The sequence below is a fragment of the Trachurus japonicus genome, chromosome 1 (genome assembly GCF_045865225.1).
Source record: "Trachurus japonicus isolate A0001 chromosome 1, Traja_1.0".
Classification (NCBI taxonomy): domain Eukaryota; kingdom Metazoa; phylum Chordata; class Actinopteri; order Carangiformes; family Carangidae; genus Trachurus; species Trachurus japonicus.
Window position 1 is genome coordinate 39,986,537 of NC_140907.1, and position 15,618 is coordinate 40,002,154.

General features: G+C 42.6%; 1 protein-coding gene across 1 annotated transcript; it reads left to right on the plus strand.

The window, feature by feature from the left end:
- The first annotated feature begins 2,659 nt into the window (after nt 1-2,659).
- On the plus strand, nt 2,660-15,456 carry traf5 (Tnf receptor-associated factor 5). Its single transcript, XM_085787679.1, has 11 exons — nt 2,660-2,846; nt 4,815-5,105; nt 5,615-5,678; nt 6,330-6,431; nt 7,645-7,809; nt 8,785-8,862; nt 10,174-10,248; nt 10,327-10,419; nt 11,304-11,444; nt 12,102-12,264; nt 14,227-15,456. The coding sequence occupies exons 2-11, from the start codon at nt 4,819-4,821 to the stop codon at nt 14,811-14,813; spliced, it is 1,755 nt and encodes a 584-aa protein (XP_085643805.1). The 5' UTR covers nt 2,660-2,846; nt 4,815-4,818; the 3' UTR covers nt 14,814-15,456.
- The last annotated feature ends 162 nt before the right edge of the window (nt 15,457-15,618 follow it).

Sequence of the window (15,618 nt, forward strand, 5' to 3'; positions counted from 1 at the left end):
TTTGTACCATGATCCAGCTGTTTCATCCACTTTCTTATCAACACATCTGTCACAGATTCAATCTCTGCTTTCTTGTTGCGTTTGCAGATCTCTGACGATTAGTTAAGACCTGAGAAGTTCAAATGTCAATCATCTGAAATGTTAGAACGAAACCACAGAACTGATCATTTAAACCAATAATATTTATCATCATCATTGTAGTTGCTCAGCTGCACAATAATGAACTCATCAATGAGTTGATAATTATACCTCAGTAATAACAATGAGAATTCTGCATGATGCGCCCTTTAAGCAGAAGTAAGTGATCCGGTGGTTTTGTCTAACTTCCTGTCAGCAGATGGAGTTAGCAGTCCCCGCCCTCGTCCCTACGTCACCACATTCAGGCGCATCCCTTGACTGCCCCTTTATGCCGTTCTCTCTCCTCATTGGATAAAGGTTGTAGGATACCAGAAAAATTTTCTCCTCGGCTTACAGCAGAGCAGAGTGACTGACAGACCCGTGTTTCAGACCAAACACTCTATAGCAGTGGCGTGCACTGGGTGGGGGGGGACTAAAGTGCCCCTGGGAGCCAAAACACGCCTTAAAGTGCCCTCTTGGAAGCCAAAACGTGTGCTAAAGTGCCCTCATGGGGGCCAAAACGTGTGCTAAAGTGCCCTCATGGGGGCCAAAACGTGTGCTAAAGTGCCCTCTAAAAGCCAAAACGCATGCTAAAGTGCCCTCTAGGAGCCAAAACGTGTGCTAAAGTGCCCTCTAAAAGCCAAAACGTGTGCTAAAGTGCCCTCATGGGGGCCAAAACGTGTGCTAAAGTGCCCTCTAGGAGCCAAAACGTGTGCTAAAGTGCCCTCTAAAAGCCAAAACGCATGCTAAAGTGCCCTCTAGGAGCCAAAACGTGTGCTAAAGTGCCCTCATGGGGGCCAAAACGTGTGCTAAAGTGCCCTCAAGGAGCCAAAACGTGTGCTAAAGTGCCCTCATGGGGGCCAAAACGTGTGCTAAAGTGCCATCTAGGAGCCAAAACGTGTGCTAAAGTGCCCTCTAAAAGCCAAAACGCATGCTAAAGTGCCCTCTAGGAGCCAAAACGTGTGCTAAAGTGCCCTCTAGGAGCCAAAACGTGTGCTAAAGTGCCCTCTAGGAGCCAAAACGTGTGCTAAAGTGCCCTCTAAAAGCCAAAACGTGTGCTAAAGTGCCCTCTAAAAGCCAAAACGTGTGCTAAAGTGCCCTCTTCAGTGGTGAGGACGCGCTATATGTGCCCTTTTTTTCCCAATCGCCCCTGCCCTTCAAAAAGTCTGTGCACGCCACTGCTCTATAGAAGTGATTGCTGTCGGAAGATACGACTATTTAAGACTTATAACATTCACCTTACTTCTGCTTTAACTAAACTACAATCATCTGAAATGTTACAACGAAACCGCAGAACAACCTGATCATATAATGTACAAACTAATAATATATAGCCTATATAGCTTTATTTTACAGACTCCAAGTCCAATAATAGATTTAGATATTTTTATTTTACTCAACATCATTGTAATCAATGAGTTGATAATTACACCTCAGTAATAACAATGAGAATTCAGCATGGTGCGCCCTTAACTACTTCTACAGGCACCTTTTTTTTTTTTTTTTACTTCAGTCTTGGCTCAGTTTTTATTGATTATATTAATTAGTATATAATTGTTATTGTCCGGACTCATGTGTACTCGCAGCAGCAGCACTGTTTTTTTTTCTCCTTTTTTTAATTGAAGTATCTACAATACAAACATTAAAGGCACATTGGTAAATGCACAGTGCTGAATCAGCTATCTTGATCAATCAAGAACAAAAAGAAAAAGAAAAGAGAATGTGAGGGTCTCAGTCCACAATAGTAAATAAGTCCAGCAAAGAAAATAACCTTAGGGCATTTTTGCTTTTCATGTTAATGCAAAGATTTTTTATACATTCTGAGTTCGTTTATCCATCCATTGAAGTGGGGTTTCACTTTGAGGTATTTACATCTGTTGATAAAATGTTTTCCAAAGGAAATTAAAGTGTTCACCAAAAAGTCCAAGTTCTTTTCCTTTAACTGTAGTCCAACCTTGATCGAAGCTTGATCTTAAACACACATTTGCAAGGCTAAGCTTAAAACAAATGTGTATTTCTGTTGCAGGTGTAAAACTATGGCATTCACAAAGCAAGGAATTGAAAAGTTGTACAAGTATGTCTCAGTTTAAGAAAATGTTTAAAAAAGAAAAGATAAGTATCTACAAAAAAGAAGAAGGAGAAAGAGAAAAAGAAGGGAAAAAAGAAAAAGATAGATAGAAGAGTGGTGTTTACCGTTATTTTGTTTGTTTCCTTGTCATTACTATGTTTCATCATCTTTAATATTTTGAAACAGAGAATAATATTGGTGTTGAAGTAAGCCAATGTAACTATAACAACAGAGAGGAGCAGGTATTATACGTTTTCTTCATCCTGCTCCTTTTCATTCATGGTGACAATGTGTACACTATGTATGTGCAACTATGTGAGAATGTACATACCATGAATAAAATAAATCGAAAAATGAAAAAAAGAAAAAAAAATGAAATGAAAATGACATCCAATTTAATGGGGGCAAAATAATGTGTTTAGATAACAGCCAGTTTTGAGCACTGTTGTATTGTTGCTGATGTTAAGTCACTTCCTGCTGTTATAGTTTCCTCCTCTTCTGCTTCTCCTTCTTCTTGTGCTGCTGCTGCTGCTGCGGCTGATCCCCGGTCAGTTCAGTTCTGATCTGATCGATCAGTCTCATCGATCCGCTGGAGCCGCTGGAGCCGCCGGCCGCAGCCAGGAGCTGTTCCCCGGGGTGAGGCGGCGCTTCACGGACAGAGGTAAGAGCCGGCACCGGCACCGAGCACCGAGACCCACTGGCCACCGCCGTTAGAAGAAGCGACGGAGAGAGAGAGAGAGAGAGGAAAGTGAAAGTAAAGAAGGTCCGGGTCCGAGCGCGGCGAGGCGACAGGCTGAAACAGAGAGACAGAGAGAGAGACAGAGGAGTGTCAGGAAGTTAGAACAGACTGAAGCCTGCTCTGTCTCTGGTTGAAGGAGGATTCAGGTTCAGGTTCAAGTTAAACCGAACCGAGCCGCAGCAGCAGCAGCAGCAGGAGGAGTGGTGGGGGGATGGTGGGGGGGGATTCCCCTCATTCAAACAGCAGAGACCGGATCCACTGCTGAACACGGTTCACATGGTTCACATGGTTCAAACACCGTTCCACTAAAGATGCTGTTAACACTATAAAAGGAGACAAACGTGTGTGAGTGAGTGGAGTGCACGTGCCTGCATTGAAAGCACGTGCGCTGCGCGGATGTGCGACGTCCGGTCTGAGTCTCAGTTTCTGATCAGGTGGAATAATCATTGACTATCATGATGTCAATCAATCAATCATCATTTATTTGTCATTGCCATAAATAACAATGAAATGACGTTGGAGCATACAAGCTTACACAGTGAAAAGGCCAGTTCACAGTTGTTGTGAGGTGGAGGGTGGTTACTGTCCATGTGAGGGAGGGGGGGGGGGGGGGGGCGTGGAGTGTAAACAAAAGAAAGACAAAAACAGAAACAGGGGCATCAGAGAACATGGTCAGAGGTAGTATAGACCAGTTCACAGTTATTGTAAGGGGAGCGTGCCTATGTTCCCTCAGCCCTATGTTCCCTCAGCCCTATGTTCCCTCAGCCCTATGTTACCTCTGGACTCTCTCTACCTATCTGGACTCTGTCTATCTGGCCTGTCTAGCCTCTACCTGGTCTTTTTACTAAACTTAACCAACTCCTTTCTTCATTGCCTAAACCCAACCAATGGTGGGACCAAAGGGCTGTGGGAATAGGGCCTAATTTTCAGTGACAACAAAAGTTAGAAATGAGGGAACATAGGGCTGAGGGAACATAGGGATGACCCCATTGTGAGGTGGAGTGTGGTTACTGTCCATGTGAAAGGGGGGCGGGGGTCATTGACTAACTTTTGTTGTCACTGAAAATTAGGCCCTATGTTCCCACAGCGCTTTGGTCCCACCATTGGTTGGGTTTAGGCAATGAAGAAAAGAGTTGGTTAAGTTTAGTAAAAAGACCCGGTAGAGGCTAGACAGGCCAGATAGACAGAGTCCAGATAGGTAGAGAGAGTCCAGAGGGAACATAGGGCTGAGGGAACATAGGGCTGAGGGAACATAGGGCTGAGGGAACATAGGGCTGAGGGAATATAGGGCTGAGGGAACATAGGCACGCTCCCCAGTTGAGCAGCCTCACTGCCCGAGGGTACAGGCTGTGGGCCTTCCTGGTGGTTCTGGTAGATAAGGCCCTGTACCTTCTACCTGAGGGCAGCAGGTGGACCAGGTGATGGGCCGGGTGGTGTTGGTCACGCAGGATGTTAGGCACTCTCTTCAGACAGCGGGAGGTGCAGATGGTAGCCTACTGATCTCTGTTTTTACCACCCGCTGGAGTGCCTGCTGTTCGGCCTTAGTGCAGCTGGACAACCACACAAGGAAACCGTACGTCACAACGCTGCTGATGGCACAGTTGTAAAAGTTCACCATCAGCTGGTTCTGGATCCCGGCATTCTTCAGTTGCCTCAGGTAGTGACAAGGCCAATGACTAACCAGAGACTCAGTCGCAGAGTGATTACACGCACAACACAGTCCAACTTTCAAAAACCTATGTTTTCAAGTAAGAGTAATAAGTACCAAAGAAATCTAATACTCAAGTAAAGTACAAATCCTCTGGATATGTACTTAAGTACAGTACTCAAGTAAATTTACTCCGTTACTGTCCACCACTGCTCCTGTGTGATGTGTCTGGTCTCCTGCAGACCCATGGCCACAGCAGACCCCGGAGGACCGGACCAGTCCAGTCTGCAGTCTGAGGGGTCTCTGAGGCGGTCGGACGCCGAGTCCAGGCTGGGGTCGGAGGAGTCCAGGGCCAGGCTGTCCGGTCCCGTGGGCTCCTGGGAGTCGGAGCTGACGTCCATCCAGCATTCCCTGAAGTTTGTGCTGAAGCTGAAGGAGGAGTTCGTCTGTCCCATCTGTAAAGGAGTTGTCCTGAACCCCCAGCAGAACTCCTGTGGACACATCTACTGCTTCCACTGCCTCCAAGGACTACTGTAGGAGCCGGTCCACCCAACATGCACTTTTATTGTCATAGTCCACCTTAAAGGGACAACGAGGAGTTTCTATTTGGTTCTAAAAAAGTCTCATGTTAATGTGGATGAATCTCCGTTACCACTTGTTAATGGTCCATTTTAGATAAATCTATGGTTTTGTCTCTATGGTTATTTTGTTATTATTAGTGGTGGTGGAAATGCTGGGCGAGCCGACCAGCGTTTCTTTACTTTCGGTTTCGTGGCGAGTCATGAGAATAACGCCGCCGTATGAATCTCCGTTTATGGTGGGAACTACGACGGTATGTGATCGTCTTCCAACCTCTGACTTTAATTCTTGATGAATGAAAACATGAATCTGTCTTGCGCTGGTCAAAGAATTTCACGGTGCGGAGGCTCATAAATGTAGTGTGAAAACACTTCGCTTTTCCAAAACTCCTCGTTGTCCCTTTAAACCCATAAAACAATACCAAATGAGAGTCCTTATCACTCTGAATTTCTCTGCGTTTCAGGGAAAGTTCTTCACCGTCCAGTCCAGTTTGTCCAGAGGACGGAGCCGTGATCACACCAGCTGAGGTCAGGACTAGGGATGTCACGATTATAGATTTTCTTTGTACGATTATTGTCAGAGAAATAATCACGGTGTTACGATTATCACGATTATTATGCATTAATTAATTTCACAACATATGAATGTGTAAAATCAAATACAGTCAAAATATAATTACATTACAAATGTTTACAATAAATATTTTAAGTATCTACTATTCATACACAGTAAAACCAATTATTAATCCTCCAGGGGAAGTGTTTTAAATATTCAAATCATTAATTGTCATCTATACCAAATGTTTAAGTTTATTCAATTGTTTGTTTTTTATCACAAATGAGACGCTAACATTTAAATTCCTACCAATTGTATGTTACGTTAGGTAAATGGACCAGTATTTCTTACATTTACCTTCACTTTTGTGCACATCTGCCTCTGTGTTTCCTACATAATCTTTTTTGGAAAGTGACGGTATTTAAGAATCTTAACGATTAATTAATTGTGGCGTTTAATACCGCGATTAATTGTGAAAACAAGTAATCATGACTTCCCTAGTCAGGAACACACACAAATCGTTGGGATTATTTTCAGTGGTGGATTAATACACTCTTACTGCTCTGGTGTGACCATCTGGAACGTGTGGCGGTTAAAGACGCTGATGAGTTGTGTCGCTGCAGGTTTTCCAGGACAACTGCTGCAAACGAGAAATCTCCGGTCTGGAAGTTTTCTGCACCAACTCCCCACAATGCATCTCTGTCACCGAGTTACATCACCTGCAGGTAAAAAGTGATTCACTGCTGTGCGCTCCTTAAAGGGACAATGTGTAACTTCTCCTGTTGTCTATTCAGGAAAATGGATTATTTGGTTCAAAAGTCTGTTTTTCATTAGCATCAACAAAGTGAAGTGTTCCTTTCAGCTCTGAATGAGCCGTTCATATCATTCATATCTCCATGGAGCGGGTAAGCTCGGTGCTGCTGCCATGTTACACTGATGCTGCATTCACCTGCAGTCGGGCAGACGGCCGTCGCTAACAAACCAGATGTCGTTTTAGTCACAGAAGTCCAGAGAAAGACGGTAAAACAATACCACATCGCCATGACAACATATTGTCACGTGTGTTGTTTTGCCTCGTGCTGACGGACCACTTGTTTACATAGAGGCTTGTTTAAAGGGATAGTATCATTTTTTTTAAAGTGGGGTTGTATGATCTACAAATAGCCCCTAAGTACTTTAATTGCAGTAGAAGACTCTCTGCACTCCTCCCGTTAGCAACGCCAGCCCATAATAGCCCTGCCCAGAGATTTACAACATACAGTGTTGTGAACAGACCCAAAGAAACGGCCTATTTTCACGGCCTAAAAGAGGTTTTACCTGAAAAAAAAATACACAGTTCCATTGTTCGCTATAATATAATTTTTTCCAGCCTTTCAAAGTGCAGGAAAAACACAGTTTTTATTTGGACCTAACCAACTCACGCATCCCTCCGCCCAGGGTTAGCGCCCGCCGATCAGCAGTTGGTTAGGTCCAAATAAAAACTGTGTTTTTCCTGCACTTTGAAAGGCTGGAAAAAATTATATTATAGTGAACAATGGAACTGTGTATTTTTTTTCAGGTAAAACCTCTTTTAGGCCGCGAAAATAGGCCGTTTCTTTGGGTCTGTTCACAACACTGTATGTTGTAAATCTCTGGGCAGGGCTATTATGGGCTGGCGTTGCTAACGGGAGGAGTGCAGAGAGTCTTCTACTGCAATTAAAGTACTTAGGGGCTATTCGTAGATCATACAACCCCACTTTAAAACAAATGCTACTATCCCTTTAAGCTGTTACGTGCAGCGGCTGTCGTCTGTCTGCCGTCTGCCCAATTTCACGTGAATGCAGCATGAAAAATACGACTGAGTTGCTTGCGATTTACAACCACAACGCTTGATGGGAGGAATTCCTACACAATGCACCTTTAAGATCTTCATCCAACCACAGATCGTCTCCATTGCAGGACCACCTGAGGTCGTGTCAGTACGAGCAGGTGCAGTGCACCAATCCCGGCTGCGGGGCGGCGCTGCAGAGGAGACACCTGCAGCAGCACCTGAGCTCCACCTGTCCTCACCGCATGGAGCCGTGTCCACACTGCAGACAGGCGCTCTGCCTCAGCCTCCTCCAGGTCAGCTCTCCCATCTCATTTTTCATTTCATTTCATTTATTTAGATCTCCGTTAGCTTTGGCTAAGGCCATCGCTATTCTGCCTGGAGTCGACCTTCACAGATGAACTATCCATTGCATTCGATGAATACAAAAACACATCACACCATCAACACAATAACAACACATCCATAACCACAACAACTCACAACGATCTACAAGACAAAACAAGACAAAACAACAAAACAAAAACAATACAAACAACATATACATATTGCTGGACCTTATTCATTTCCACAGTGTAGCTATTACCATAGTTATGAAATGATCAGATGTTCAAACACATACGTTCCTCATAATGACATTAACTTACAGAAACAGTACCCAATTCACAAGCAGACTTAAGATATTTCAAGTAAATCAGACAAACACTTAATTGATTGTAACAAAATCCCAGGTGGAACGCTCTGTTCAGCCCTCACTCCTGTTACTTTCAGTTTGTCTTTGTATGTATGAATGTGTTTGTATATGTTTTTATATGTATATGACTATATAGAGAGATAAAGATTAGTAATCATATGTTAGAATAAATCTAAATATATATTAGAATAAATCCAGTTAAATAACTGATAAAGTAATTTATTGTATACTATAGACTATAATGACTAGATAACTTGATAGATAATTTATGAATAAGGGGTGGGAGTACATAAGTTTTACTTCTTCCCACTCCTTTTCGGATATGAAAAAACAAACAAATAAAAAAATCAAATTATCTTTATTTTCAATTTATTTATTTTATTTTATTTTATTTTTTTGTTCATATGTTGTCTTTGCAAAGTTTTTATTTGTTATGTCTGTCCATTTCTGTATTATGTTTAATTTCTTTTACATGTCAGAAATAAACTTAAACTAAACTAAACTAAACTAAACTAAACTAAACTAAACTCAGGCTCGTTGGTCTCATGTTTTTGTTTTGTTTTGTTTTGTTTTCCAGGATCACGTGCAGAGCTCATGTCCAGATGTGGAGGTCCACTGTCCCAACAGCTGCTCCCAGAAGGTTCCCAGACACAAGGTGAGGTCTACAGGTACACTGGTCAGCCATGATTATATCGATGATATGTGAAGTTGGAGACCACTGCACATAAAACACTTGCAAAACCAGTTGGCCAGGAGTGAGTCCGTCCGTACTATGGAAAGCTCAAAAATGATTAAATCAGAAGTCTCTCCATGTAATATATTCAGCATAGTATCACCACATTTGCAATACTGTGCAGAAGTGTGGGGAAACACGTACAAAAGTGTCATGCACCCCCTGTTCACACTTCAAAAAAGAGCCGTAAGAATCCTACACTATGCCCAGTACAGAGACACACAAACCAGTTGTTCATCAATGCAACTACAAAACTCTGCAGATTATGTACAGACCTTCCGCATAACTTACAAGGTTTGTTCATAGACAGAGAAGTGACACACAATCTGAGGGGAAATATGTTATTTAGGCAGAGGAGAGTGAGAACTCGGCTAAAGACCTTTTCTATCTCAGTCACTGGTGTCAAACAGTGGAACAAACTAGATGATGAGGTTAAAAAATCAAGAAACTTGTGATGTTTTAAAAAAGAAATACGAAACTCTGTTCTAGACAATTATAAATGGATTAAACCCAGAGAAAGCGGTTTAACGTTATTCTGGACTGGCAGCTCTGCTGTTGTATCAAATCAAATAAACTTTATTTGTCCCGGGAGGGAAATTCGTCTTGGGCATAATACAGCTGCTTTGTACTTGTAAAACATCACGTATGCTAAGAAAGAAAAATTGTACCCAGGGGGCAAAGCAAAAAACCAGACAGGGAGCGTTGTAAAAGGTTTGACAGCAGAAATGATCTGTAGGAACTTGAAGGATTAAAACCTGGGTGGACAACCCGGTCAACTAGCTGCTGGAAAGCTACAGGGGACAAAACCCCTTTCTGGGGTCATTTGGCTGGTGAAATGATGTAAATGCAAATATTTAGGTACTACAATGGCATAAATAGTCATACAACTATAACATTTGGCAGAGAGTATCTTGACACATAGGGGGAGGCAGGAAAAAAAGATTCTGGGGTTTGTTGTAACTCGATTCAAAACAGATGTTCTTGAATCAGATCTGAAAAACAGAGTAGTTTTGCGAACATCCAGTGCCTATTTTAGGCCAGGAAGACCTTCTTTTGGTCGAAACGTTGCATTGACTTAATAAATGGAGACACCTCCCTGTACAAACACAGTCATGTAGCTACGACAGCTGAGGAACTCCAGGGGCTTCCTGGGATCACAGCAGATGACCAAGTCAAGTTTTCCTCATCAACGTCAAAAAATGTGACGGTTCTCAGTGTGTGTTTGTCTTTCAGCTGACGGAGCACAGAGAGTGGTGTCCTGAGGTTCAGGTGGACTGCTCCTTTAAGAAGTTCGGCTGCTGTGTACAGGTGTGTTCTTCACACAGCTGAGCTCTGACTCTTTATTAACGATGGGCTGTTACCTCACACTGAGTCTTTGACCCACAGGACAAACGAGGGAACGTGAAGCTGCATGAAGACGCTGCCGTCAATAATCACATCCTGCTGCTGCTGAAGAGCAACATCAACCTGGAGCAGCAGGTGAGTCAGACTCACCAAATGTGCTACAAATTCAGAAAACTATGGCAAGCCATTTAACATTTAAAAGCCAGACTGGATATGTGCTGTAGATCTCTGTAATTCAGTTTTGCCTCTAGTCAAAAAGAACATTTCAGATATCTGCAACTACATTCTTCCTATCCACAATTGTCATTTCAGATCCACAACTACGTTCTTCCTTCACTGTAACCATTCATGTGTATGGGGTTTGTCATTACAGATATCTACAATTCAGTTGCAGATATCCACTATGTGCATTACAGATATCTGTAACTGAATTACAACTAGTACTAATTCCACTTTGAGATATCTACAATTTGATTCTGACTAGTCATAATTCCAGTTCAAGATATCTTTAATTCACCTCAATTAAAGATATCTACATGTCCCTGTTCAGATATCTGTAATTAAGTTTTGAATAGGTGAAATGACGTTGTAGATATCTGTAAATGGAATTATGACTAGTCAGAATCAAATTGTAGATATCTCAAACTGGAATTAGTACTAGTTGTAATTCAGTTACAGATATCTGTAATTCACATAGTGGATATCTGCAACTGAATTGTAGATATCTGTAATGACAAACCCCATACACATGAATGGTTACAGTGACGTCATCTGTCCTAGGAAGAACGTAGTTGTGGATCTGAAATGTTCTTTTTGACAAGAGGCAAAACTGAATTACAGAGATCTTGAATAAAAAATCCAACTATTCAAAATGTAGTTAGGACCAGTCAGAAAGACGTTGTTGATATCTACAATGTTAATTCTGGAGAGTCAAACTTAGCTTTTAAATGTTAAAATGGCTTGCCATAGAAAACAAGTCCTTCAGTTTGACAACATGAGAGTGTGATGTCCCTGGTCAGGTGGAGGTTCTCCAGGAGGAGGTGCTGCTGAGGCAGCAGGACGTCCAGACGGACAGTTTACTGCTGGCCGGTCTGCAGAAGAAGATCACTCCACTGCTGCAGCAGAGCGACGTCCATGAACACACCGTCTCTACAGCTCAGGTTTAACTCACTCTCATCATCTATGAATGAAACACCGTCTCTTCTGGACACCATCTTTATCCGTGCTGATCAATCTGAACACAAGTCAAGTTCAAGGAATCAGTCAGGAAACTATTTTGGGATCTTGTTTAAAGGGACAACGAGGAGTTTTGTTAAAGCAAAGTGTTTCCACACTACATTTATGAGCCTCCGCACCGTGAAATTCTTTGACCGGTGCAAGACAGACTCATGTTTTCATTCATCAAGAATTAAAGTCAGAGGTTGGAAGACGATCACATACCGTCGTAGTTCCCACCATAAACGGAGATTCATACGGCGGCGTTATTCTCATGACTCGCCACGAAACCGAAAGTAAAGAAACGCTGGTCGGCTCGCCCAGCATTTCCACCACCACTAATAATAACAAAATAACCATAGAGACAAAACCATAGATTTATCTAAAATGGACCATTAACAAGTGGTAACGGAGATTCATCCACATTAATATCAGACTTTTTTATAACCAAATAGAAACTCCTTGTTGTCCCTTTAACAATTGAAACATATGTATTTTTATGTTTGTACAGTTTTCTGATATCGTGATGAATGTGTCCTTGGAGCAGCAGCATTAACCAGGTCTCTGTCTGTCTGTGTGTGTGTGTGTGTGTGTGTGATCAGAGGACTCTGAGCAGGCAGGAGGACGTCCTGTCCACCGTCCAGCTGGGCATCAAGCAGGTGTCTCGAGCACTTCCTGGTCTGGAGGAGCTGGAGCAGCTCAGAAAGTCTCTGGATGCTGTGATGCAGAAGGTGTCGGCGGCCGAGGCCCTCAGAGAACATCTGGGTAAAAACACCTGGACTTGGACCAATCAAATCTGTGTTTATGGCTGTCTTTACACTGCAGGCCTTGATGCCCAATTCCCATTTGTTGCCTATATCCGATTTTTTTGACGGTCTATTTACATGTTCTATCAGAAGTGACCCATATCTGATCATCTGCATTTACACCTGCTGTGCTGCATGAAACAACCCGCTGGAAATAAACTAGTGATTTCAGGAGATTGTCACGTAATAATATAATAATATTTTTAAACAAAGGTGAGTCTGGTGTTCAGAGTTTATATCATATATTATTATAACACGTCACTTACAAAGTGAACGTTACAAAATAAAGTTAGTGAAGTGGCTGCGTGGAGCGGAGCGGGACAGCCTCACACATTTGTGTACATTGTTTATTTTTCCTCTCTTGATTTCTTTTCGGCTCGGTTCAGTTTTTGCCGGTAGGAAAATCTGATGTTCATCTCGCGCATGCTCTCTTTTTTCACACTCCCTCGCTTGCCCTCGTATCGATCCGCATAGAAATGAATGTTACTGTCTGTAGGCCTATATGAAAACAAGAACTAGTGAGGGGGGAAAAAAACAGACGCACGGACACCACGGAAATGAAACACTGTAATAATTCCTGTGAATTAATATTATCATTGATGACGTATGACACGCATTGCCAGGAAAGATCCGATCTGTCTGTTTAGACTGCAGACGCATTGGCAGAGATCTGATTTGTATCTGAATTATTTCCACATATAAGGCTGTCTTTACACTGCACGTTATATGTGGAAATAAATCAGATACAAATCGGATCTCTGCCAATGCGTCTGCAGTCTAAACAGACAGATCGGATCTTCCCTGGCAATGCGTGTCATACGTCATCAATGATAATATTAATTCACTTGCTCACGCGTCTCGCTGAACCTCTGTAGTCAGTGATTGACATGTGGGGCTGACCTGGACTACCGTGGCCAGCTGTGGCCAGCTGTAATCAGAATTTAAATGTGTACACAATGTATATGTGCAACTATGTGAGAATACCATGAATGAAATAAATCAAAATGAAATCACTGTCACAGGCGTGACAGTGTTTAATAAACTCGTCGTCCCTGTAAATGAGGGAAACCTCAGTGACCAACGAGTTAAAATAAAGGTTTAAATAAATAAAAAAATAATTTTTGTGGTGTCCGCGCGTCTGTTTTTTTCCCCCTCACTAGTTCTTGTTTTCACATAGCCACTACAGTAACATTCATTTCTATGCGGATCGATACGAGGGCAAGCGAGGGAGCGCGAGATAAACACCAGATTTCACGTTTTCCTACCGGCAAAAACTGAACCGAGCCGATAAGAAATCAAGAGAGGAAAAACAAACATTGTATACAAATGTGTGAGGCTGTCCCGTCCTCACGACGTGAGCGACGGAGGATCAAACGGTGGCACAACTGTCACCGTCACTCAGCTGCTCATCTCACAGCAGCTCCGCTCCACGCAGCCACTTCACTAACGTTATTTTGTAACGTTCACTTTGTAAGTGACGTGTTGGATATAAACTCTGAACACCAGACTCACCTTTGTTTAAAAATATTCTTATATTATTACGTGACAATTTCCTGAAATCACTAGTTTATTTCCAGCGGGTCGTTTCATGCAAGCACAGCAGGTGTAAATGCAGATTATCAGATCTGGGTCACTTCTGATAGAACATGTAAATAGACCGTCAAAAAAATCGGATATAGGCAACAAATCGGAATTGGGCATCAAGACCTGCAGTGTAAAGACAGCCTAACTAGCCTGAATCTGATCTGACAATATCCGATTCAATGCGCATTTGTCCCGTTTACACGTTCATGTTACAGATCCGATCTGAGCCACTTGAGAGGAAAAAATCGGAATTGGGCCACTTGAACCGTGCAGTGTAAAGACAGTCTATGTCTCTGCATCTCAGTGAACACTGTTGTTGTTACTCCTGCTGCTCCAGGATCTTTGGAGGAGAATCTGAGGCGCCACTCCGGCCTCCTGGACGTCCACACCTCTCAGCTCAATCGCAACAAGCAGCGGCTGCAGGAACTGGAGGCCACGTCCTACGATGGGAAACTGATCTGGAAGATCCAGGACTTCAAGAAGAGGAAGGAAGCCGAGGTGAAAGGTGAGTGTCTGTGTCTGAGCAGCACGCCGTTCCACACGGGAGGCTGTGGCTACAAAATGGCCGTCAAAGCCTATCTGAACGGGGACGGAGAGGGAAGAGGGACACACCTGTCGCTCTATGTGGTCCTGATGCCCGGAGACTTCGACGCTCTGCTACCGTGGCCGTTCAGACAGACCGTGTCTCTGTCCATTCTGGACCAAAGTGGTGCCGGAAACCACCGCAGTCTGAACTTCAGACCCGACCCCATGTCCAAGAGTTTCCAGCAGCCGGCTGCCGGGACTGGGAGCAACATCGCCGTCGGGTTCTCGTGCTTCATCTCTCTGGACAAACTAGAAACTCCTCCGAACGCTGCGTATGTCAAAGACGACACGCTGTTTGTCAAAGTGAAGGTGGACATGTCAGGTTTGGATTCCCTGTGATGGACTTGATTGGTTACTTTGCCGCTGTCTGGTGGTGGATGCTGGAATAACAAAGTAGAGGACGACAACACAACACAACACTGTAGTGATCGTCTTCTACAGAATACTGTTCTGTACGGCCAGTAGTAAAATTAGAAATAAAGAAAAAGAATATACTACTAGAGAATACATTCACAAGCACAGTGGAAAAATACAAGGACTCTACAGCAGTAGAGACAGGTGGTTAAGCTGTATGAACATATGAACAAATCATCAAATATGTTAAAGTTGGACAGAAATGTGTGTCTGTTGAAGCACAGGAGTCTTAACACCTGTGCAGTGTTGTTTCCTAACTAATAACCTGTGGGTTTTACAGGTTCTGGTTGTTGTGTCCATCTGTTTCCAGTCTTTATGCTAAGCTAAGATAAAATGTAGCTTCACATTCAGCATAATGACATGAATTCTCTTTAAAATGTTGAACTTTAGCTTAAAACCAAATGATCATCACTGACGTATGATGGAGTTTTGACTGAAAATACAAAATCTGACTGAAGACTGAATACATTTTTTAAATTATTTATTATCTCAACATCACAACTTCATTATCTGATCATCTAAGAATAACTACTCACAATTAGATAAAGTTATTTTAGTCTGTTATTCTGAGACCAGGATTTAATCAGGACTCATTTCTTGTGAAAATAAATAAATCATTAGCTCTGGAGTAAAAAAATAAAAATATTTGCACCAAAAACACACGTGATTTAACTGAAAAAAATGAGATTATGAAGTTGTGACTGGAAGATAAACAGGATATAAAACAACC

Bases quoted from the DNA above. Each gene is read 5' to 3' on its own strand.
- traf5 (XM_085787679.1), top strand. From the start codon at position 4,819: ATGGCCACAGCAGACCCCGGAGGACCGGACCAGTCCAGTCTGCAGTCT. The intron at 6,432-7,644 runs GTAAAAAGTGAT...TCTCCATTGCAG, and splicing joins CCGAGTTACATCACCTGCAG to GACCACCTGAGGTCGTGTCA. The intron at 7,810-8,784 runs GTCAGCTCTCCC...TTTGTTTTCCAG, and splicing joins TCTGCCTCAGCCTCCTCCAG to GATCACGTGCAGAGCTCATG.